The sequence below is a fragment of the Macaca thibetana genome, chromosome 12 (assembly GCF_024542745.1).
Source record: "Macaca thibetana thibetana isolate TM-01 chromosome 12, ASM2454274v1, whole genome shotgun sequence".
Lineage (NCBI taxonomy): Eukaryota > Metazoa > Chordata > Mammalia > Primates > Cercopithecidae > Macaca > Macaca thibetana.
The window spans coordinates 10,549,234-10,571,823 of record NC_065589.1 but is presented as its reverse complement, the minus strand read 5'-3'; the positions used below and the strand labels follow the sequence as shown (position 1 = coordinate 10,571,823).

The window sequence follows — 22,590 nt, the reverse complement described above, 5'->3', positions numbered from 1 at the left end:
CATAGGTATATGTGAATCTTTTGGAAAAACTCTGTTATAATAAGATGATAGCAACCCCATGTGTAAGGAGAAGGTAATAGGGTTTATTTGCTGCAACAGAATTTTCCAGTGCTAATATAGACTTGCTCTTTTTATAAGATTTAAAACAGCACTCTTCAATGATGGTCTTTGTGCTCGAGGAAAGGTTTTTTCTGTATCAGTAAACAGGGAAGCTATGAAGTGGTTCATGTTTGGAGTTCGGGTGAGCCAGCATAATGGAAAGGTTACCTGGCATTTTTATTTAGGATTCCATTTGAATTTTTTGGTTACAGGGACTTTTTTTGTTTGCTCTTCAATTTTGAAATACAGTATATTGATTTTAAAAGGAAAGGAAGAAAAACCTAATGCACATCAAACAGTTTTGAAGTGACCAGTTTCTTCTCTAGATCCTGGTAGGTTTGAATTTCTGTTTGCAGTTGGTCTAACTTACTACACAGTATAAATGAGATTTCCTGCTTTCTGAGTGACAGATTGCTACTTCACAACTCTGGAAAGATCAGGAAATGTCCCTCTGAGGTGTTGCCAGATCTAGGCATTCTTTCCTTCGTCTGGACATTTGTGACTTTTCTTGCTAAGACACTTGTTTTCCAGTTGGGGAGCATATAACTTTATGGTTATATTTGCATTTATATGGAAAATTTGAGTTATAATTTAGATATGAAGGCATAGAATTATTCTGAAAAATGAATTTATTTCAGTGTCTCCCAATTTTATTCATTTGCGTTTATTTATCTTGTATCTCTTACGGTGATAAGTGTCAATTTTGATGAAATAATTGTTGTCTATTTCCTGGTTTCCAGACACATTGTGTTAATGGAGGACATTGCAGTATCATGAAGTATCTTATGGACATGCATTTTAATTTAGCTGGCTCTTGCCACTTAGTATTTATTTCTTGTTATTTTTTGCAAATGCTTCTTTTACAGCTGATTCGTCTTTCTCATTCTCTTCAGAAGAAGAGAAAAGAGAATCAGTATTTACTGAGCACATTCTATGTGCCAAGGATTGTGGGAGACTCTCAGAAATATAAAAATAAATGTAATGTGGTTTACTGTCTAGTGGAAGAAAAAATATGCAAACAAATAAATGGAATATAGCCCCATCAAGGAACATTTTTTTTTTTTTTTTTTTTTGCTTTTGAGAAAGGATCTTGCTCTGTCACCCAGGCTTACCCCGTGAGCAATGACGCAATCACAGCTCATTGCAGCCTTGACTTCCTGGGTCCCAGTGATCCTTCCTCCTCCGCCTCCCGAGTAGCTGGGACCATAGGTGCATGCCACCATGCCTGGCAATTTTTTTATTTTTGGTAGAGACGGAGTTTTGCCATGTTGCCCAGGCTGGTCTTGAATTCTTGAACTCAAGCGATCTCCCTGCCTGGGACTCCCAAAGTGCTGAGATTACAGCTTGAGCCACCACAACTGGCGGAGGAACCTTATAGTGAAAGAATGGCTAAGGATTAGCAGTGCTGCAGAGGAAGGCAACAACATTTATGCAGAGAGAGAGAAGTTAGCAGAGAAACATTCACAAAAGAGCTAGGTCTTGAATTTTGATTATTTGCTAGGCCAACAAAAGGTTCAGAGGCATTTCATGCAATGTGTGTCAGGGATGGGAGCTGTATGGGGGAGGTTCACTCTGAATCTATTTGTTTTCAGCTCCTGTGGGTGGTTTCCTCCAGTGTCCAGGACTAAGAGAATTGGATTTAGAGTCCTAGACCTGTATGCATGTTAAAACTCTGCCATTTAGTAGCTGTGAGATTGTGACATGTCTGAACTCATTTCCTTCTCTGTGAGATGGAGACCCTCATTCTCCTGTGCATCACCCAGCGTCATTGGGTGGAGCAAATCAGTTACTGTGTATAAAAGCACAGGGACGATTGTGCAATAGGATGTCAATATTCATAATAAAAACTTCAGTGTTTGTTGTGATTCCTGTGCCCATAGTTATGTTTAAATTCTCTCTACTTGGCTCACTCCTGTTCCTTGTTGAAACCTCTTTATTTGAGTCTTCCCCAAGGGCTTTATCCTCAGGTTCTCTTTTCAGTAGACACTTGGCCCTGAGTCACCTTTGCTTAACTGCCAACCCATATTATGGGTAACTCTCTAATCTGATTTCTGTCCTCCAAGACACTTCTAGTCTCCAGACCTACATTTCCAGCTGCCACCTTTGGATGTTCCTCATCATCTTGCGCTTCTCGAGTCATCTGAAGGCTGTATTTGTTTCCTTGTATGTAACTGCTCCTAACTTTTCTGTTTCTATTGTCTGAGTTCAGGGCCTTGCAATTATTTTTGACCCTTCCTTCCCCTTCCCCTTCCCCTTGCTTCAGGTTGCTCTTCAGGATTTAAAGGCTCCCAACTGAGTGTTTTGTTATTATTAAATCCTTCACTTTACTTAAGCTCCTACCATGTTCCAGGCACCTGTGCTAAGAGTTTTTCATTTATTATCTTGGTTCCCACAATAGTTGTATGATATTAGACACTCTCGTTCCCATTTTAAAGATAATGAAATTGAGATTCAAAGAAACTAAATAACTTTTCCAAGGTGACGTTGCGGGTAAGTGCAGAGCCATGACTCAAGCCAGTTGTATTGTCCTTAGAGATTGTGCTCTGAACCACTGCACTCTGCTTTCCCACTTCACTGACTTGACAGTAAAGGCCCAACTCATTAAGTTGGCACTTAGGGCTCTTGACATCTTGATCTTCCTTTCTCACTCTTATTGTATATTTTCATGATTATTTGCCATTCCTAAAGGAGAATTTGCATTTTCTGTTCTCTTTGCTTTTCCATATGTTCTTTCTCAGCTTAGATACCTCTTTTTCGTGTGCGCCTGTCAGAATCCTGAAGGAGACAGGGCAGTGTAGTGGAATAAGCCAGGGCTCCAGAATCCAGTAGATCTGCTTTCTACTTTCCCTCATAGTCCTGATCTCTTTTGCAAAGGGCTGGACCAGTTTACATTCACACTAGATATGTACTGCTATGTGTTCTTGCTAGCGTTTGGTATTATCAGGATTTTTGGGTTTTGCCCATCTGTGGGTTTGCAGTGATATCTCATTGTGGCTTTAATTTGCATTTCTCTGACTAATAAGGCAGAGCACCTTTTCATCTTTATTGCTTGACATCTCTATTTTGTGAAGTATTTTAAGCCTTTTCTTCCATTTTTCTATTGGATTATTTCTCTTTTATTGATCTATAGGAGTTCTTTATATATTCTGGGTATGAGCCCCTCTGTGGCTTGCCTTTTAAAATGTCTTTTATTATATCTTAGAATAAAAAGAAATTTTAATACAGTTGAGTTTATCATTATTTTTCTTTCATGGCAGTGTTTTTTATATATGTTTAAAACGTATTTCCCAACATATTTTCTCACATTTTCTAAAATTCTGCCAGCTTTTTAGGTTACATCTTCCTTAGCTATTTCCCACTCCCAGTATTGCATAGTGTCTCTGACCCGGCAAATGTTCTTCTCTTTGAAATAGGATGCTACAAGGCATTTTGCCATTCCTCTGCCAACACAAGGCCTGTGTTCCTTTTAAAGTGCTGACGTCATGCTACACCCAGGCTACTTTTCCAGAAGGATACCTCTTCTTCTCCTGTGTCTCTGAAATTAGGATTCTGGGCTTAGGTCTGTTCCTTTAAGTGGTGAGCCTCTCATAGCTGCCCCTCAGTTTCACCCATCCCTCATGGTATTTCTGGGTGCCCTCCACCCCTTCCCACTGCCCCACCATGGGTCCTGCTGTAGAGGCCAGGTTGCTGTTCTCTGTCTTCCAGAGCGTAGGGAATCCCGCCTGATGGAGACAGGCTTACTTTTTCCTTTCAGCACACTGCCATACCACTCTTAGCGCCCAATTTTACCTTCCAAAAGAAAACAGGAGGTAGATCACAGATCTGTCCTTGGTAAAACTAACTTCAGGGTGTATCTGACACAAGTTTCTCTGTGTGTGTTTGGGAGTTGGGGGTGGGGTCAAATAAAATAAGTATTGTATTGTACTATTTCTAGAGCATTTTTAGTGGCTGCAAATGCCATTTATTTCCTATCAATACTCCTCAGTTGATCTCTGTCTGTATTTTCACTGCTTATTTTTATCAGCAGGGTTTTATGTGATGCCCATCCCACCCTGTTCATGGAAAAAGACTGAGAGTGAAAAAGTTCTTTAGGATCTAGTGATTTGATTCTCTCACTCATCTGTTTCTGTCCTGTCCTCCAGAGATTAGACTAAATCTCCAAGGGAGAAATAATCCCATTTGTAGCATTCTCTCAGGTAATAAGTGCAGTCCGCTGCCCCACCGTCACAGGTCTATGGAGAAACCAGAGGAATTTAAAAAGTCCTCAGTTAACGATGTCAGTAATATATCCGCTATCCTCAGGGCCCCTTCTTTCACTCTGAGCCCAGAGTTCTCCAAAATATTGGTCAGCCTGAACTGGTATCCTTTAGCACCAGGCCCTTTACTGTACTTTCTTATAGAGCATCTCCTTCCTTCCTTCCTTCCTTCCTTCCTTCCTTCCTTCCTTCCTTCCTTCCTTCCTTCCTTCCTTCCTTCCTTCCTTCCTTCCTTCCTCCCTCCCTCCCTCCCTCCCTCCCTCCCTCCCTCCCTCCCTCCCTCCTCCCTCCCTTCCTCTCTCTCTCTTTCTTTCTCTCTCTCTCTCTCTCTCATTATTTTTTTGAGATGGAGTCTCGCTCTGTCACCCAGGCTGGAGTTCAGTGGTGTAATCTTGGCTCACTGGACCCTCCACCTCCTCGGTTCAAGTGATTCTCCTGCCTCAGCCTCCCGAGTAGCTGGGACTACAGGTGTGTGCCACCACGTCTGGCTAATTTTTTTATTTTTAATAGAGACGGGGTTTTGCTGTGTTGGCCAGGCTGGTCTCAAACTCCTGACCTCAGGTCATCCACCAGCTTTGGCCTTCCAAAGTGCTGGGATTATAGGTGTGAGCCACCGTGCCCAGCCTAGAGTATTTTCTGTCTGCTTGTAAATATGCCCTTTTTTTGTTTCCCCGCTGTGGAGGAAGGGTTTACTGCTTTCATCTGATTCTCAGAGGGATCTGCTAACTTTCAAAGTTGAGAACCACTGATTTAGACTTCTTAACTCTTTCAAAGACAACCCCATGGAAGAAAGCCTCTTACTTTACAGAGTCAAGGAAAATTAGGCTGCTAATTTCTAACCCACATACATTTGTGCTCGAGAACTTTTCTGAAAGCTCTTGCATCTTGATAATCTCCTATGTTCATTTTATTGTTCTTCTACCTGTTCATCCATTTATTCATCAAACATTGAGTACTTAGATTAATTATGTAACTTTCTGTAGAATACGCAAAAATGTGTAGTATATAATTAGTGACCAGATAGTCTGAGATAAATCGTATGCTTAGATAACACTAATATAGTAAAGAAATTGAGAAGTGGTGAAGAGGCACAGATAAATTGCTTTGGGACTATAAAGAAAGAGAAATTATTCTTGCCTGGGCAGGCAGGAGGATGGAGAGGAACTGGGAAGATTATATGGTGGATTTTGGATTATAGAAAATTCATGCTTTTTGGAGTAGGTCTTAAAAGATGGATAGATTTTAGATATGTGGAGATATTAGATACAGTGTACCATATCTGGCTCTTTATTTGAAAGACAATTGGGTCCAACTATGTGCCAGGCCTAGCCATGGGCACTTCATGGAGTTTATTAGGGAAGATAGACTCCGAACAAATCATTTTCTAATGAATTGTCATGTTTGTTGACTCTGTTAGCATATATTTGAGAGGCTATTAAATGCTGCTCTCAACTCAGAATACAGCAGTGCATAGAATAGATACCTCTATGTTCATGAAACCTATATTCTAGTTGGGGAAACAGAAAGTAAATAAGGAGATATATACTTTCTGATAGTGGTAAGTGCAAATGAAAATAAAGCTGGATAAGGGGATACACTCCAGCCTAGGTGACAGAGCAAGACTCTGTCTCAAAAAAAAAAAAAAATTATTGTTGAATATCACCTACTTATAAATGAGGGGTGTTTATTTCTGGACTCTTTTATTCTTTTTATCTGTATGTCTTTGACTCTTAAAAAGGTGATGGATGTTAGCAATACTGTTCAGTTGTTGTTTATTCAATGAGCAGTGTTAAGTTGGAAGTGACTGAAGAATTAGCTTCAAAGAGTAGTCTCTATGGAATGAGTACATGCGAGAATATTTTCAAAGAAGTTGAAATTCAGTACAACCTGAAGTGGAATCCACTAAGATGTGTTATAATTTATGGGGTTACCAATAGCAGAAATGATAGCAAGGTGGGGCTGTTTCAGTTACTGTGATCAGGGAAGCTTCTTTGACAGGCAGATATTTGAGCAGAGACTTGAACAAAATGAAAGGGCAGGCCCTATGAATAGCCAGGCAGAGAGCTTTCCAGATAGAAGGATAGCAAGTGAAAAAGCCCTACGATGGAAGGTTGTAGTATTCTAGGAATAGCAAGAAAGTCTCTGGAGTTGGAGTGTCATTTGCAAAAGAAGAAATTGTAGAACATGAGGATAGAAAAATGTCTTGATAAGGTCTTGTAGCATGGCAACAGAAGGAGGTTAGAAAGCTGTCAGGAGAATGACATGATCTGATTTGTGTTTTAAAAGAATCACTCTAACTTTATTGGTCCAAAATGGAAATCAAGAGACCAATTATTGCAGTAATTCAGCATGGCAATAAAGGTTGTTTGGGTTTATGTGGTAACAGTGGAAATAGCAAGAAGATCCATTTAAAGGAAGGGCCACTGGGTTCTTCTGATGGAGTGAATGTGGGGAATGAGAGGGAGAGAGTCAAGGGGTAGTGCTATGGTTTAGGGCTGGAGGAACTGGATGGAAGGTGATGTCATCTGCTGAGAGAGCTGTGCTGGGTGAGGAGCAGGTTCTAGTGGGGATCAAGGGTTCTCTAGTTTGAGATGTCTTCTAGGCAATTGAATATAAGTCTGAAGATGAGGGGAAAGATTGAGCTAGGCACTTAACTTTGGGAGTTAATAGCATGTAGAGAGAGATTTAAAGCCAAAAGACTGCATGAAATCACTTAAGAAGTGAGTATGGATGGATCTATCATTTCATCCCTAAATATTTCAGGTGTCTCCAAAAGGTAGAGATTTTTGAAAAACAGTCAGAATGAATTAATGATATTCATTGTCTAATCACTATTTATATTTCTCTGATTTTCTCTCTCCTCCTTTTTTTACCTTTCTTTTCTTTTTTAAAAATACAGGACTGGGCATGGTGGCTCACACCTGTAATTTCAGCACTTTGGGAGGCTAAGGTGGGTGGATTGCTCGAGCTCGGGAGTTCAAGACCAGCCTGGGCAACATGATGAAACCCCATCTCTACAGAAAATACGAAAATTAGCCGGGCATGGTGGCGTGTGCCTGTAGTCCCAACTACTTGGGAGGCTGAAGTGGGAGGATCTCTTGAGCTTGGGAGGCAGAGGTTGTAGTGAGCTGAGATAGTGCTGCTATACTTAAGTGTAGGTAATAAAGTGCAGCTCTGTCTCAAAAAAAAAAATATATATATATATATATATAAATAGCTGGTTGGTTAGAATCAGGATTCAAATAAAGCCTACACAATTGCCTTTTGTTGACATGTAACAAATATTTTAATCTATAGGCTTACCCTTTTTTCTTGCAATTTATTTGTTGACAAAACTGAGTTATTTGTCCTATAGATTTTCTCACATTCTGAATGTGATTGAGTGTGCATGGTAGTGTTGTTTAACATGTTCCTCTGTTCCATGTCCTATATTGGATCAGGTTTAATTTTGGGGAAAAGAAAATACTTTGTAGGTGGAGATGTGTACTTCCTGATATAGTGAATCAGGAAGCACTTTGGTTCTTTCTCTTTTTATAATATGCATATTTATCAGTAGGTTCAGGTATTGCCTCTGTGGTCCATCAATTATAAAACTCTGATCCACCCATTATAAAACATCCATCCGTTATTATTACCTCTCTGGTCCATCCATTATAAAACGTTCATCCGTTATAAAACTCCTTCTCCATCAGCTTATGACTTACTGGTTTTAGCAACCATTGATGAGCATTACCTGAATCTGTTATTCAGTAGGGATGGCAAAATGGCAGTACCGAAAAGCCTTTTTTTTCCTTCTTAATTTAATTAGCTGAAACACTTGTATAAAGAAAACCTTTACCTCATCAATTACTTGGTTACCTTGAGGTACAGTTTGTACAGGCCAGGGAGAATAAATGCGTAGAATTCTCCATAGTTAACCAGAGAAAGCCCCTTTATTATACTTCCTGTGTCTTTTAGACAAGACACTAGTAGCCATTGATTGCTGTCTTGTTTTCCCAGTATGACAGGAGGTTCCAGGGTTGTCTTGTCCATTTCCTGCTCCAGATTTGAATTAGCCATTTCTCTAAGGGGTCCCACACCCTTTTTTTTTTTTTTGAGATGGAGTCTTGCTTGCTCTGTTGCCCAGGCTGGAGTGCAGTGGCGCAGTCTTGGCTCACTGCAACCTTTGCCTCTGGATTCAAGTTATTCTCCTGCCTTAGCCTTCCCAAGTAGCTGGGACTACAGGCACATGCCACTATGCCTGGCTAATTTTTGTATTTTTAGTAGAGATAGGGTTTTGCCACATTGGCCAGGCTGGTCTCGAACTCTTGACCTCAGGTGATCCGCCCTCCTGATCCTCCCAAAATTCTGGGATTGCAAGCATGAGCCACCGCGCCTGGCCTCACACCCTTACTTTTAACCAGTATGCAATATGGAACGATTAGAGAGTACACAGGTTTTGAGTCCTGTGATCTCATGATGATCTTTTTCCCCCATACTTTTTGTTCTTTTCTTATGTGTCTTAGGATAATAACATAGAATAAAATGCTTTAAAGAAGTAACACATTAATTTATATTTTAATTGCACAGTTTTGAATGACTTAATTTATTAAGTCCTATTACCTCAGGGGTCTCCAACACCTGGGCCATGGACTGGTACTGATCTGTGGCCTATTAGGAACTGGACCACACAGCAGGAGGTGAGCAGTGGGCAAGCAAGCATTACTGCCTGAGCTCCGCTTCCTGTCAGATCAGCAGGGGCATTAGATTCTCATAGGAGCATGAACTCTATTGTGAACTGTGCATGTGAGAGATTTAGGTTGCATGCTACTTATGAGAATCTAATGCTTGCTGGTCTGAGATGGAGCAATTTCATCCTGTAACACCCCCCTACCTCTGGTCTGTGGAAAAATTGTCTTCCACAAAACCAGTCCCTGGCACTGAAAAGGTTGGGGACTGCTGCCTTATAGCATTTTTTGGTTTAGTAACTCATAAGTGAATTTAGTCCCTACAACACTAATTCTTCAGTATAAACCGTGAAGATTATCACAAAGTTGGATGTAGATTAGTTTTTGAATATGCTCTACAGTTAAGCTTGCTGTACTCTGGTTATTGCTTTCCACTGATCTTCTGTATTAGTCCATTTTCATGCTGTTGATAAAGACATACCCAAGACTGTACAATTTACAAAAGAAAGAGGTTAATTCCATGTGGCTGGGGAGGCCTTCCAGTCATGGCAGAAGGTAAAAGGCACGTTTCATATGGCGGTCTACAAGGGAAGAGAACTTGTTCAAGGAAACTCCCCTTTATAAAACCATCAGATCACGTGAGACTTATTCACTGTCATGAGAACAGCACAGGAAAGACCCACCCTCCATGATTCAATTACCTCCCATCTGGTGCCTCCCATGACATGTGGGAATTGTGGGAGCTACAATTCAAGATGAGATTTGGGTGGGGGCACAGCAAAACCCCTTCTCTTCCCATTCTCTTCTTTAACTTTGTATGCATGAGCCAAAACATAATTATTAAGTAGGCAGGCAGAATCATGCTGATTACAATTTATACCCTCCCACACATAATACATGCATGCAGAGAAAGACCTTTCACTGTGAGAAGCCTGCAGATTGTATAACAAAGTCAGTATTTTGGTACCTATGATATTTTCTCCATGGTTGATAGGAACCAAATCCTTTGTGGAACCATTAGTGGCAGAAATAAATACGTAATAGAAACTAAAGGCCTGAGCTCTTTGCATAATGTCTTCCTTTTTTTCTTTTTCTTGAGACAGAGTCTCACTCTGTTGCCCAGGCTGGAGTGCAGTGGTGTGATCTCAGCTCACTGCAACCTCTGCCCCCTGAGCTCAAGTGATACTCTTGCCTCAGACTCCTGAGTAGCTGGGATTACAGGTGTGTGCCACCACACACCCAGCTAATTTTTGTATTTTTAGTAGAGACAGGGTTTCACCATGTTGGCCAGGCTGATCTTGAACTCCTGACTTCAAGTGATCTGCCTGCCTTGTCCTCCCAAAGTGCTGGGACTACAGATATGAGCCACTGTGCCAGGCCCATAATGTCTTTCCAGGAGACTACCTTTTACCTGCTAGTCCAACTGTAGTATGACAGTTGTTTTCTTGCCCAGAACTCCTCTCTCTGAGGTGAAGTATGTATGGGGATGATACAGGAAAAACCATGAGACCCTAGATTGTTCTGTAGCCACCATGCTTTAGACGTAGGGTGTACACCTGTGCCTTCTGCCTGTGCTTGGGCTGCTGTGACAGTACCCAAGGTTGTATTACTTCTTTGAGGATGATCAGGGCAGATGTTCCTAAATATTTCTGAATTTGCCAGGCACTTATAAGGAAATTGAATGAATTTGTTGATTTGAGTGATATCAAATTCTTTTTCTGCCATAACTTGTCAGTAAATTTTCTTATTTTTGAATGATCTTCTTTGGGTCAGTTATGAAAACAAGGCTTATGTGGTAAAGCAGAGTGCAGATGGGAGAGCTGGTTTTTTAATTGTACAGGCTGTGTATTCCTTTTCCAGAATAAGAAATTCTTATCCAAAATAAGGTCCTTCTTGGGACCAGAAGTGTTTTTTTGTGTTTTGGATGTTTTTCAGATTTTGGAATATTTACATTATACCAGTTGAGCATCCTAAATCCTAAAATCTGAAATCTGAAATGCTCCACTGAGCATATCTTTTGAGTGTCATATTGATGCTCAAAAAGTTTCATATTTCGGACCATTTTGGATTTTCATATTAGGGATGTTCAACCTGTGTATCGGTGCCCTAGCTGTAGCTTCACTCACTTGAGCTCTTGCAGGAAGGGGCCTGAGGGAATCTTTTTGGAGATTGCTGGCCAGTAGAACTTTTTTGTAGTATTAAAGAGAGGGAGATGTGTCTGTTTCTAACTTCCCATGGACAGGTGAATGGACAAATGAATGTATGAATCCGACAAGAGTCAAAACACAGCAAAAAAGAAAATTTCATTAAATGTACTCAGGGATTGGGAAACAAGTTTTTTAAAAAGTTCATTAAACTTTTGCTCAAAAGTTTTGAGTGCAATTTTGCTCAAAAAATAAAGCGTTGTTTACAAGTTTTTCTATTACTATATTTTTATGGAGTCAATTTTTACAAACTGAGGATATATTCTTACCTTTAATTGTTAGTATATTTGTAATATTTTACTTTGGTTTTCTGAGTCGATATTATAATATTAATTGTCTAGGGATGGTTATGTTAATTGAACCTACTGGATTAAAATGTTTTAGGAAAGATTTAACAACTTGTTCTGCCTTATATAAGGTGAAGATCTTTTACTAAGCATAATCTTTGTGTTACTTTTAATTAGAACATCAGACCTATCAAATATAAACATGGTGAAACCGCTAGAGCTCTTTCACTTCATTCAGGTCTCTGCTCAAATGTTGCTTCCTCTAAGCAGTATTTCCTAATCACCCTACTGATAAACTAGCCACACCCTCTCCATTATTCTCTCATTTACTTAACCAGCTTTCTCATTCTTTCAATATATTTAATTGCGCTTCTCACTAGTCGACTTTTGATTGTGTTCACTGTTCTGCCCTTGACACCTAGAACAGTTTCTGGCACCATGAAAGGGACTCCATAATGATTTGTTGAATGAGTAAATTGTTCATCATTTGTCACCCCGCTAGGATGTAGGACTCATGATGGTGCCTGGCACGAGATGGGCATTCCAACATTTGTTTGAAAGAATAAAAGGAATGTTTACAAGTAGTGATCAAATTCATTTTTTTATTTGTATATATGTACATGTGAGCATTTAAGTTTTAATTATATGTTTAAATTGAACATAGATATTTCTCATCTAGAAATAGATTCTTAAAAAGGATGTGGTATTCAAGTAACATCCAGAACCTACAAAATCTGCTGCTTTTTTGCTAATGTGGATGGGCAGATTTGCCTGTAGGGTCACAGTTTTTTTCAGTGACTCAATAACACCTGGTGTATTTTAATATAGTGCCCATAGACATCAGAGTGCTGTATGTGACAAACTCATAAAATAGATTAGTATCTGGATTGGTTTTCTATTTTATTTTTTATTTTTTAAGAGCTAGAATATCCCTTTGTCGTCCAGGCTGGAGTGCTGTGGTGTGATCATAGCTTACTGTAACTCCTAGGCTCAAGTAATCTTCCCACTTCAGCCTCCCAAGTAGCTAGGACTACAGGCGCCCCCCCCGCCCCTCCCCCACCCCTTCCTCCACTATGCCTTGTTGATTTTTAAATTTTTAGTAGAGACATGGTCTCAATATGTTGCCCGGGCTGGTCTTAAAGTCCTCCTGCCTTGGCCTCCCATAGTTCTGAGATTACAGGTGTAAGTCACTGTGCCTGGCCTGGGGTTTTTTCCTCTACTTGCTTCATTAGTATTGTAATGTAAATGTCCATCAGTGTGTGTGCTTTATATATTGATTTCAGGCCACAAAATGGGGAATTAAAGCTTTATTTTTGGAGACAGGGTCTTGCTTTGTTGCCTGGGCAGTGGGCGCAATCTTGACTCACTGCAACCTGTGCCTCTCAGGCTCAAGTGATCCTCCCACCTTAGCCTCCCAAGTAAAGCTTTATGTTTTTATAAGAACATTTTATAAACTCTTGTTCACACTTAATTTTGTTTTTTTCCACTTCATCTTGTATTCTTGTGGTTTCCTTTGGGAACACTGTGGCATACTTTGTTGAGTTCTTTTATCATTCCCTAACTTACTGATTGTTGCTATATGGTGAGCCTTTATGAAGCAGCATGGTTACTTCTAGTATTCAGGGCCTTTGGGGAGAGATGATGAAAATGTAGATCAGAAACATGAGAAGTGGATAAGGCCTTAATTTGGGGCATCCTGAAGAACTGATTGTCAACCTGGCTTTGCTGGATTGATTATGTGCTTTAGGTGGTCTGTGCTTCTGGAAAGTAAAGATCCTTTTTCGAACTACGTGATTAGTGTCCAATATCATTAGCTTCTGTATATGCAGTTTCTTCCTTAGAAAAGAAAAATCTGCTCTTTTTTTTCTTCTCCCAGTGATTTAGCAGAATTTTTAAATTTTCTTCAGGTAGTTAAACCAGAGAACAATGACAAAGAAACAGAAGCTGCATATGAATCAGATATCCCCGAGGAGCTCTGTGGACGCCATCTCCCGCAACAGTCCCTGAAAAGCTATAATGACAGTCCTGATGTCATTATAGAGGCTCAGTTTGATGGCAGTGACTCAGAAGATGGACATGGCATCACACAAAATGTGCTGGTTGATGATGTTAAGAAACTCTCAGTTTGTGTTTCTGAAAAAGGTGAGTACTAGACTATTGTCTGACTTTTTTTTTTTTTTTTTAAATACACTGATTAAGTATTGGAATTCCCTCTCGGTTACAGAGTAGATAACACAATGCAATTGATATAGTCCTAATTTTTGACCTGTGGCAGCTTTTAGAAAAGGGGGAATCTTTGACAGATTTAGCTACTGGTTATGAAAGAGGGGATGAAAGTGCTACCAACGGTTTGTGTGGGCAGTAGTTGCAGTTGCCACATTCCTAATAGGCTTGAGCTGTGTTGCTGGGTAACGTTGACATCTCTTGTGAGAGGCCCAATCCTGTGGCTGATGTGAACACAATTAAACTGGTATGTAAAATTCTTATGAAAAATCACTTTATTTTACTCTCAATTTTACTTTAAATATCTTTTAAAAGTATTTTTGTCGGCCAGGTGCGGTGGCTCACGCCTGTAATCCCAGCACTTTGGGAGGCTGAGGAGGGCGGATCACGAGGTCAGGAGATCAAGACCATCCTGGCTAACACGGTGAAACCCCATCTCTACTAAAAATACAAAAAAAAAAAAAAAAAAAAATTAGCCAGGTGTTGTGGTGGGCGCCTGTAGTCCCAGCTACTCAGGAGGCTGAGGCAGGAGAATGGCATGAACTGGAGAGGCGGAGCTTGTAGTGAGCCGAGATCGCACCACTGCACTCCAGCCTGGGCAACAGAGCAAGACTCCGTCTCAAAAAAAAAAAAAAAGGTATTTTTGTCACTTCTGGTGGGCATGGATCACTCAAAATTTTATAAATAGATAACCTTAGAAAGTATTTTGATTCTAAGCCTTTAAAAAAGCCAGTCTTGTTTACTCTGATTGAAATCTAAGCCATGGGTCCTCTGGATGCAGAGAAAAAGCAGTTGTAAACACGAGAGCTGTGACCACGGACCCTACCCGACCACAAGCTAGGAGACTTAAGGAAAGTATTATGTACAATTTGAATATTTCAAGGTAGAGATTTTGAAGAGATTCTACATAGAAGGAGTATATTTTCTAGCCAAATTGAATTTTATGTATACTATTAATGGAAACCGACCAACTCTGACCTGGCCAGGCTGACTAGATAATGAGCTTTGTTATCAAGAAGTTTCTGGCACAGTTCCCACAAAAGGCTAGGAGGAATGCCAGAAGATTACTAAAGGAGGATGTTCAGCAGACAACTTGTTTAGGGACTGCTGAGCATATGTCCCCACAGCATAAAGAAAGCAGAATGTGTTTTCAGGACATGACTGCAGAAGGATGACTGCTTTTCTCCATTGCTGATGAGGTAGTGATCTGTGAAAGAAAGCATTTTTGGAAAGCATGTGGTCTTTATGGTGCCAAGTACTCCTCATTCAGAATGACTTTCCAATTCTGAAATTCTTCTTGACTGAAGAGGCTCCTACTTCCTGTGTCAGGTACTGCTATGGGCCCCGCCAGGTATCACTCACTTCAGGGTACCCAGGTTCCTTTTCTTTGGGGACATGTTTAGATAACTAGTGGGTTCCATGTTAAGAGCTCAGCCAGTTCCTTTTGGATGCTATTCCTTGACATTTCATTCTCGCGATTTTTCTACTTTCTTTTCTTTTAAAATAGTTGAATACTGTGACATTCTTCTTAAAGTAAATGTGCATTATCATAATCACATCAGTACTATGAGTCATGTATTTTCAGTGAGAAGAGTGGCAAATAACCAGGACTCTAAGTAGCGAAATCCTTCATTAACAAGATCAGCATGGAAGAGAGAGATTCACAGGATAAAGTCAGGCAAAGGAACACTTTAAAGCCTATTGTTGGCTTAAAACTACTTCGTGGAAACCCAGCTCTGGTGATAGGCTTGTCAGATCTCAGCAGCCTCTTTTCCTCTGGGCTCCAAGTGAAGGGATAGGACACATTGATCTCTCATTAGTGGTTGGTACAAATACAAGGACAAGGAAATACTGATGGATGGAAGTGACAGCAGAATTGATGCCTGGGTTGGATGCTAATAGTTCATTTTGTTAGCATCCAACCCAGAGTTTTGGGAAACTCTGATGCTATACCTCCTCTTGATTCACCCTCTATTATAATTCTCCCCCTACACTCCTTTTGAGACAAGGTCTCACTTTTTCACCCAGGCTAGAGTACAGTGGTGTGACCATAGCTCACTGCAGCCTTGACCTCCTGGACTCAGGCGATCTTCCTGCCTCAGCCTCCTGAGTAGCTGGGACTAAAGTGTGCACCACCACACCCAGGAATTTTTTTTTGTTGTTGTTTTTTAATAGAGACAGGGTCTTGCTGTGTTGCCAGGGCTAGTCTTGAACTCCTGGCCTCAAGCGATCCTCCTGCTTTGGCCTGCCAAAGCACTGGGATTACAGGTGTGAGCCATCGTACCTGGCCCCTCCCTCTTTCTTACATGTAAATATCACTGAGTACATTACAAGCCCACTGTATGCATGTTTCTTTCCTTATTCTTTTTGCATCTTTTCTAGCCTGTTGTTACTTATATTACTTCCTTAGTAGCCCTGACTGAGGGAACAACCTTAATCCTTCCCTCAGTATCTGGTACAGATTTCTCTTTTCTGCTAGCCTCTAAATAGAGAGTTTGTGAAACCACATGGCTGTTTCTCATTTCTTGCCCTCTTGATATTTAGGAAAATTGCAATTTGCTCTTTTAAAAATCACAGCATTTTTAAGGATATTTCAACCAACTTCTCTTACTTGGGATAATAAAAAAAATCTGGTTACCATTAGGATGTTAGTACTTTTTGCACTATTTAGGGTTTTGAAGTTTGTTATTGAAACAAACCATAACCTTAAGAATATCAAACTTTTCCTAAGACTTCTAGAAAGATTCTTTGCTTTGTGTTGTACTTACAAGTGGATTATTAATCCTGGTTCATGCTTGTGTTTAAAAGTGTTTTTTTTGGTTGTTTTTGCTGTAGTATTATGTTTCTTTGCCCAAAGCAAATGCTCCATATTGCATATGTATTTATTGCATATACCTATTTGCTGAGGAAATATTTATATCTTTGTGATAACTAACAGTTTCTCTGGTAAGAGAGCACATTGCTCCTGTTGTCTGTAGCAAGTGCCTATCATTGCATTAAGAGAAACATCTCAGCATCTCAGACATTCATACAGTAGTTTCTTTGAGGATGACAGCACAGGTCTGCATTATCGCCAGCCCCTGAGAGAGAGGGGGCCAAAGACCTGGGCCCCTTTTAGAGGTCCAGTCCCCAATCCCCACTCGAGATTGAACTTTTACCACTTTACAAGCAGTAGCTTTGTTGTTAGCATAGAAACCTGCCATCCGTATGGAGCTTAGGGACAACCAATTAAAATTTTCTTGGTATCAAATGCATAAATGACTTAAAAAAATGTTTGACTGTTGTGCTAAAATAAAATAGTAGGTCTTATTCATTCTTTGTAACTATCTTATTTTACCCATTAACCATTGCCACTTCTCCCCACTTACTACCCTTCACAGCCCCGGTAATCATCCTTCTACTCTCTATCTCCATGAGTTCAATTGTTTTAGTTTTTTAGTTCTCACAGATAAGTGAGAACATATGAAGTTTGTCTTTCTATGCCTGACTACTTCACTTAACATAATGACCTCCAATTCCATTCATGTTGTTGCAAATGACAGGATCACATTCTTTTATTTATTTTTTAAATGGCTGAATAGCACTGCATTGTGTATATCTGCCACATTTTCTTTATCCACTTGTCTGTTGATGGACATGTAGGTTGTTTCCAAATCTTGGCTATTACGATTAGTGCTGCGAAAAACATGGGAGTGCAGATATCTCTTTGATATACTGTTTTCCTTTCTTTTGGATATATACATAGGAGTCGGATTGCTGGTATGGTAGCTATTTTTAGTTTTTTTGAGGAACTTCCAAACTGTTATACTGGTTATACTAATTTACATTCTCACCAACAGTGTATGAGGGTTCCCTTTTCTCAATATCCTCACCAACATTCGTTATTGCCTATCTTTTAGATAAAAGCCATTTTAACCAGGGTGAGATGATACCTCATTGCAGTTTTGACTTGAATTTCTCTGATGATCAATGACGTTGAGCACTTTTCTGTAAGCCTCTTTGCCATTTGTCTGTCTTCTTCACTCAAGAAGTCTTTGCCCAGTCCAATGTACTGGAGAGTTTCTCCAGTGTTTTCTTTTTGCAGTTTAATAGCTTGAGGTCTTAGATTTAAGTCTTTAATCCATTTTGATTTGATTTTTTATGTGAGAAGAGATAGGAGTCTAGTTTCATTCTTTTGCATATGGATATCCAGTTTTCTCAGCACCATTTATTGAAGAGACTGTCCAGTACATGTTATTGGCACCTTTGTTGAAAATGAGTTCACTGTGGATGTATGGATGTATGTATGGACGTATGTATTCTGGGTTCTGTACTCTGTTCCACTGGTCTGTGTATCTGTTTTTATGCCAGTACCATGCCATTTTGGTTACTATAGCTCTGTAGTGTAATTTAAAGTCTGGTAATGTAATGTGAATTCTCCAGTTTTGTTCCTTTTTCTCGAGATAGCTTTGACTATTTTGGATCTTTATGGTTCTGTATAAATTTTAGGATTTTTTTTTTCTATGAAGAATGTCATTGGTATTTTGTTAGGGACTGCATCGAATCTGTAGATTGCTTTGGTATTGACATTTTAACAATATTGATTCTTCCCATCCATGAACGTGAAATATCTTTGAACATTTTTGTGTCCTCTTTAATGTAATTCATCAATATTTTATAGTTTGCATTGTATAGATATTTTACTTCTTTGGTTAATTCTGAGATACTTAATTTTATTTGTAACTACTGTAAATGGGATTACTTTCTTGCTTTCTTTTTCAGATTGTTTACTGTTAGCATATAGAAATGTTATGATTTTTGTATGTTGATTTTATATCCTACAAATTTACTGAATTTTCAGTTCTAATAGTTTTTTGGTGAAGTCTTTAGGCTTTTCCAAATATAAGATCATATCATCTGCGAGCAAGAATTATTTGACTTCTTCCTTTTCCAATTTGGGTGTCTTTTATTTCTTTCTGTTGTCTGATTGCTCTAGCTAGGACTTCCAGTACTAGGTTGAATAACAGTAGTGACAATGGGTATTCTTGTTGTGTTCCAGACCTTAGAAGAAAGGCTTTTAGTTTTTCCCCATTCAGTTTTATCTTAGCTGTGCATCTGTCATATACGGCTTTTATTAGGCTGAGATATGTTCCTTCTGTACCCAGTTTTTCAAGGATTTTTATCATGAATGGATGTTGAATTTTATCAAGTGCTTTTTCAGCATCAATTGAAATGATCATATAGTTTTCTTCCTTCATTCTGTTGATATGATGTATCACATTGATTGATTTGTATATGTTGGACCATGTTTGCATCCCTGGAATAAATCTCAGTTGGTTATGATGAATGATCCTTTTAATATGTTGTTGAATTTTATTTGCTAGTATTTTGTTGAGGATTTTTGCGTTAATATTCATCAGTGATATTGGCCTGTAGTTTTTTTTTTAAAAAATATATGTCTTTGTCTGGTTTTGGTATCAGGGTAATTTGGCCCTGTAGAATGAGTTTGGAAGTATTCCCTTCTCCTCTGTTTTTCAGAATAGTTTGAGTAGGATTGGTATTAATTCTTCTTTAAATGTTTGGTAGAATTCCAATAGTGAAGCCGTCAGGTCCTGAATTTTCTTTGTAGGAAGACTTTTTATTACAGCTTCAATCTTGTTACTTGTTATTGGTCTGTTCAGGTTTTGCATTTCTTCATGGTTCAATCTTGGTAGGTTGTATGTGTCTAGGAATTTATCAATTTCCTGCATTTTCCAATTTATTGGTATGTAGTTTCTCATAGTATCCACTAATGATCTTTTGAGTTTCTGCAGTATCAGTTGTAGTGTCTCCTTTTTCGTCTCTGATTTTATTTATTTGGGTCTTCTCTTTTCTTAGTCTGGCTAAAGATTTGTCAATTTTGTGTAACTTTTCAGAAAACTATCTTTTTATTTCATTGATCTGTTGGATTGTTTTCTTCATTTCAATTTCATTTATTTCTGCTCTGACCTTATTATTTCTTCTACTAATTTTGGGTTTGGTTTGCCATTGCTTTTCTAGTTCTTTAAGATGCATCATTAGGTGGTTAATTTGAATTTTTTCTTCTTTCTTTTTCTTTTTTTTAATTGATGTAAGCACAGTTTTCCCTGTATCCCATAGGTTTTGATATGCTGTGATTCCATTATCATTTGTTTCAAGAAATTTTAAATTTGTTAACCTACTGGTCATTCAGCATGTTTTAAAATTTTCATGTATTTGTATAGTTTCCAAAATTCCTGTTGTTATTGATTTCTAGTTTTGTTCCATTGTGGTCAGAGAAGATACTTGATACTATTTCAGTTTTTTTTGAGTGTTTTAAGACTTGTTTTGTGATCTAACATATGGTCTGTCCTTGAGAATGATCCATATGCTAAGGAAAAGAATGTGTATTCTGCAGCCATTGGATGAAGTATTCTGTAAATATTTATTAGGGCTATTTTGATCTATAATGCAGATTAAGTCAGCTGTTTCTTTGTTGATTTTCTGTCTGGGAGATCTGTCAAATGCTGAAAATGGGTTGTTGAAATCTCTAGCTGTTGGCCAGGTGTGGTGGCTCATGCCTGTAATCCCAGCACTTTGGGAGGCCAAGGCAGGTAGATCACTTGAGGACAGGACTTTGAGACCACCCTGGCCAACATAGCAAAACCCCGTTTCTACTAAAAATACAAAAATTAGCCAGTTGTGGTGTGCACCTATAACCCCAGCTACTGGGGAGGTGGAGGTGGGAGGATTGCTTGAACCTGAGAGGCAGAAGCTGCAGGAAGCCAAGATTGTGCCACTGCACTCCAGCCTGGGTGACAGAGCGAGATTCCGTCTCAGAAAAAAAAAAAAAAAAAAAGGAAAGAAAGCTCTAGCTATTATTATATTGGGGTCTCTCTCTCTCTCTCTCTCTCTCTCTCTTTAGCTCTAATAATATTTGCTTTATATATCTGGGCCCTCCAGTGTTGGGTGCATATATACTTAAGATTGTTATACCTTCTTGCTAAATTGACCCCTTTATCATTATATAGTGACCTTCTTTTTCTCTTCTTACAGTTTTTGCCTTGAAATCTATTTTATCTGATATTAATACAGATATTTCTCCCCTTTTTTGGTTTCTATTGGCTTGGTATATCTTTTTCCATCCCTTTATTTTCAGTTGATGTATGTCTTTATAGGTGAAGTGTGTTCCTTTAGGCAGCAGATCATTGCGTCTTGTTTTTTCATCCATTCAGCCACTCTGTGTCTTTTTATTGGAAAGTTCAGTCCAGTTACATTCAGTGTTATCATTGATGAGTAAGGACTTACTCCTGCCATTTTGTTATTTGTTTTTTGGTGGTTTTGTGGTCTTCTCTTCTTTCCACATTCCTGTCTTCCTTTTAGTGAAAGTGATTTTTCCCTGGTAATATGATATAATTCTTGCTTTTTAATTTTTGTGTATTTGTTGTATGTTTTTTGATTTGAGGTTAAAATCAGTATTACAAATGCTATCCTATAACCCATTATTTGAAGCTGATAGCAGCTTACTACTGTTTTCATAAATAAATAAGCAAAAAGAAAACTAATAAAAACTCTACACCGTAACTTCATCCCCTCACTTTTTAAGTTTTTGTTGCTTTTATTCACATCTTACAATATTGTCTGTGTCTTGAAAAGTTGTTGTAGTTATTATTTTTAATTGGTTTATATTTTAATCTTTCTATTTAAGGTAAGAGTAGTTTACACACCAAAGTTACAGTGTTATAATATTTCTGTGTTTTTCTGTGTACTTATTATTATCAGTGAGTTTTGTACCTTCAGATGATTTTTTATTGCTCATTAATATTCTTTTCTTTCTAAATGAAGTACTCCCTTTAGCGTTTCTTGTAGGATAAGTCTGGTGTTGATGAAGTCCTTCAGCTTTTGTTTGTTTGGGAAAGTCTTTATTTCTCCTTGATGTTTGAAGGATATTTTCACTGGATATACTATTCTATGGTAAAAGTTTTTTTTTTTTTTTCCTCCAGCGCTTTAAACATATTATGCCACTGTAAGGTTTCCACTGGAAAGTCTGCTGCCACATGTGTTGGAGCTTTTTTCTTGGGGTTCTTTCTCTCTCTCTCTCTCTCCCCCTCCCTCTCTCTCTCCCATTTCTTTCCTTCCCCTTCCCTTCCCTTCCCCTGCCTTGCCCTTCTCCTGCCCTTCTCCTGCCCTCTCCTGCCTTCCCCTGCCCTCTCCTGCCTTCCCCTGCCCTCTCCTCCCCTGCCCTCTCCTCCCCTCCCCCCTTCCCTTCCCTTCCCTTCCCTTCCCTTCCCTTCCCTTCCCTTCCCTTCCCTTCCCTTCCCTTCCCTTCCATTGCCCTGCCCTTTTCCTGCCCTCCCCTGCCCTCTCCTTCCCTCCCCTCCTATCCCCTCCCTCCTCTCCCCTCCCCTTCTCTTTCTTCTCTTCTTTTTTTTGGGTCCTTTCTTTATCCTTGACCTTTAGGAGTTTGATTATTAAATGCTTGGGGTAGTTTTCTTTTAGTTAAATCTGCTTGGTGTTCTATAACCTTCTTGTACTTGAATATTAATATCTTTCTCTAGGTTTGGGGAATTGTCTGTTATTATTTCTTGGATTAAATTTTCTATCCATATGTCTTTCTCTACCTCCTCTTTAAAGCCAATAGCTCGTAGGTTTGCCCTTTTGAGGCTGTTTTCTAGATCTTGTAGGCACGTGTCATTATTTTATTCTTTCTTCTCTTGTCTCCTATGTGTATTTTCAAGTAACCTGTCTTCAACCTCACTAATTCTTTGTTCTCCGTGATCAGTTTTGCTATTAAAAGACTCTGATGTGTTCTTCAGTATGTCAGTTTCATTTTTCAGCTACAGATTTTTCTGTTTGATTCTTTTTAATCATTTCAATC

At 39.0% G+C, this 22,590-nt stretch overlaps 1 protein-coding gene across 3 annotated transcripts in view; it reads left to right on the top strand.

Moving 5' to 3' along the window:
• The window catches only part of DIS3L2 (DIS3 like 3'-5' exoribonuclease 2), a 380,125-nt gene that overhangs the window by 120,544 nt on the left and 236,991 nt on the right, over nucleotides 1-22,590 (top strand). For all 3 annotated transcript variants that reach the window (XM_050751081.1, XM_050751079.1, XM_050751080.1), the window contains one exon: nucleotides 13,421-13,655. In XM_050751081.1, coding sequence (XP_050607038.1) covers nucleotides 13,421-13,655 — 235 coding nt within the window. The remainder of the gene's footprint in view (nucleotides 1-13,420; nucleotides 13,656-22,590) is intronic.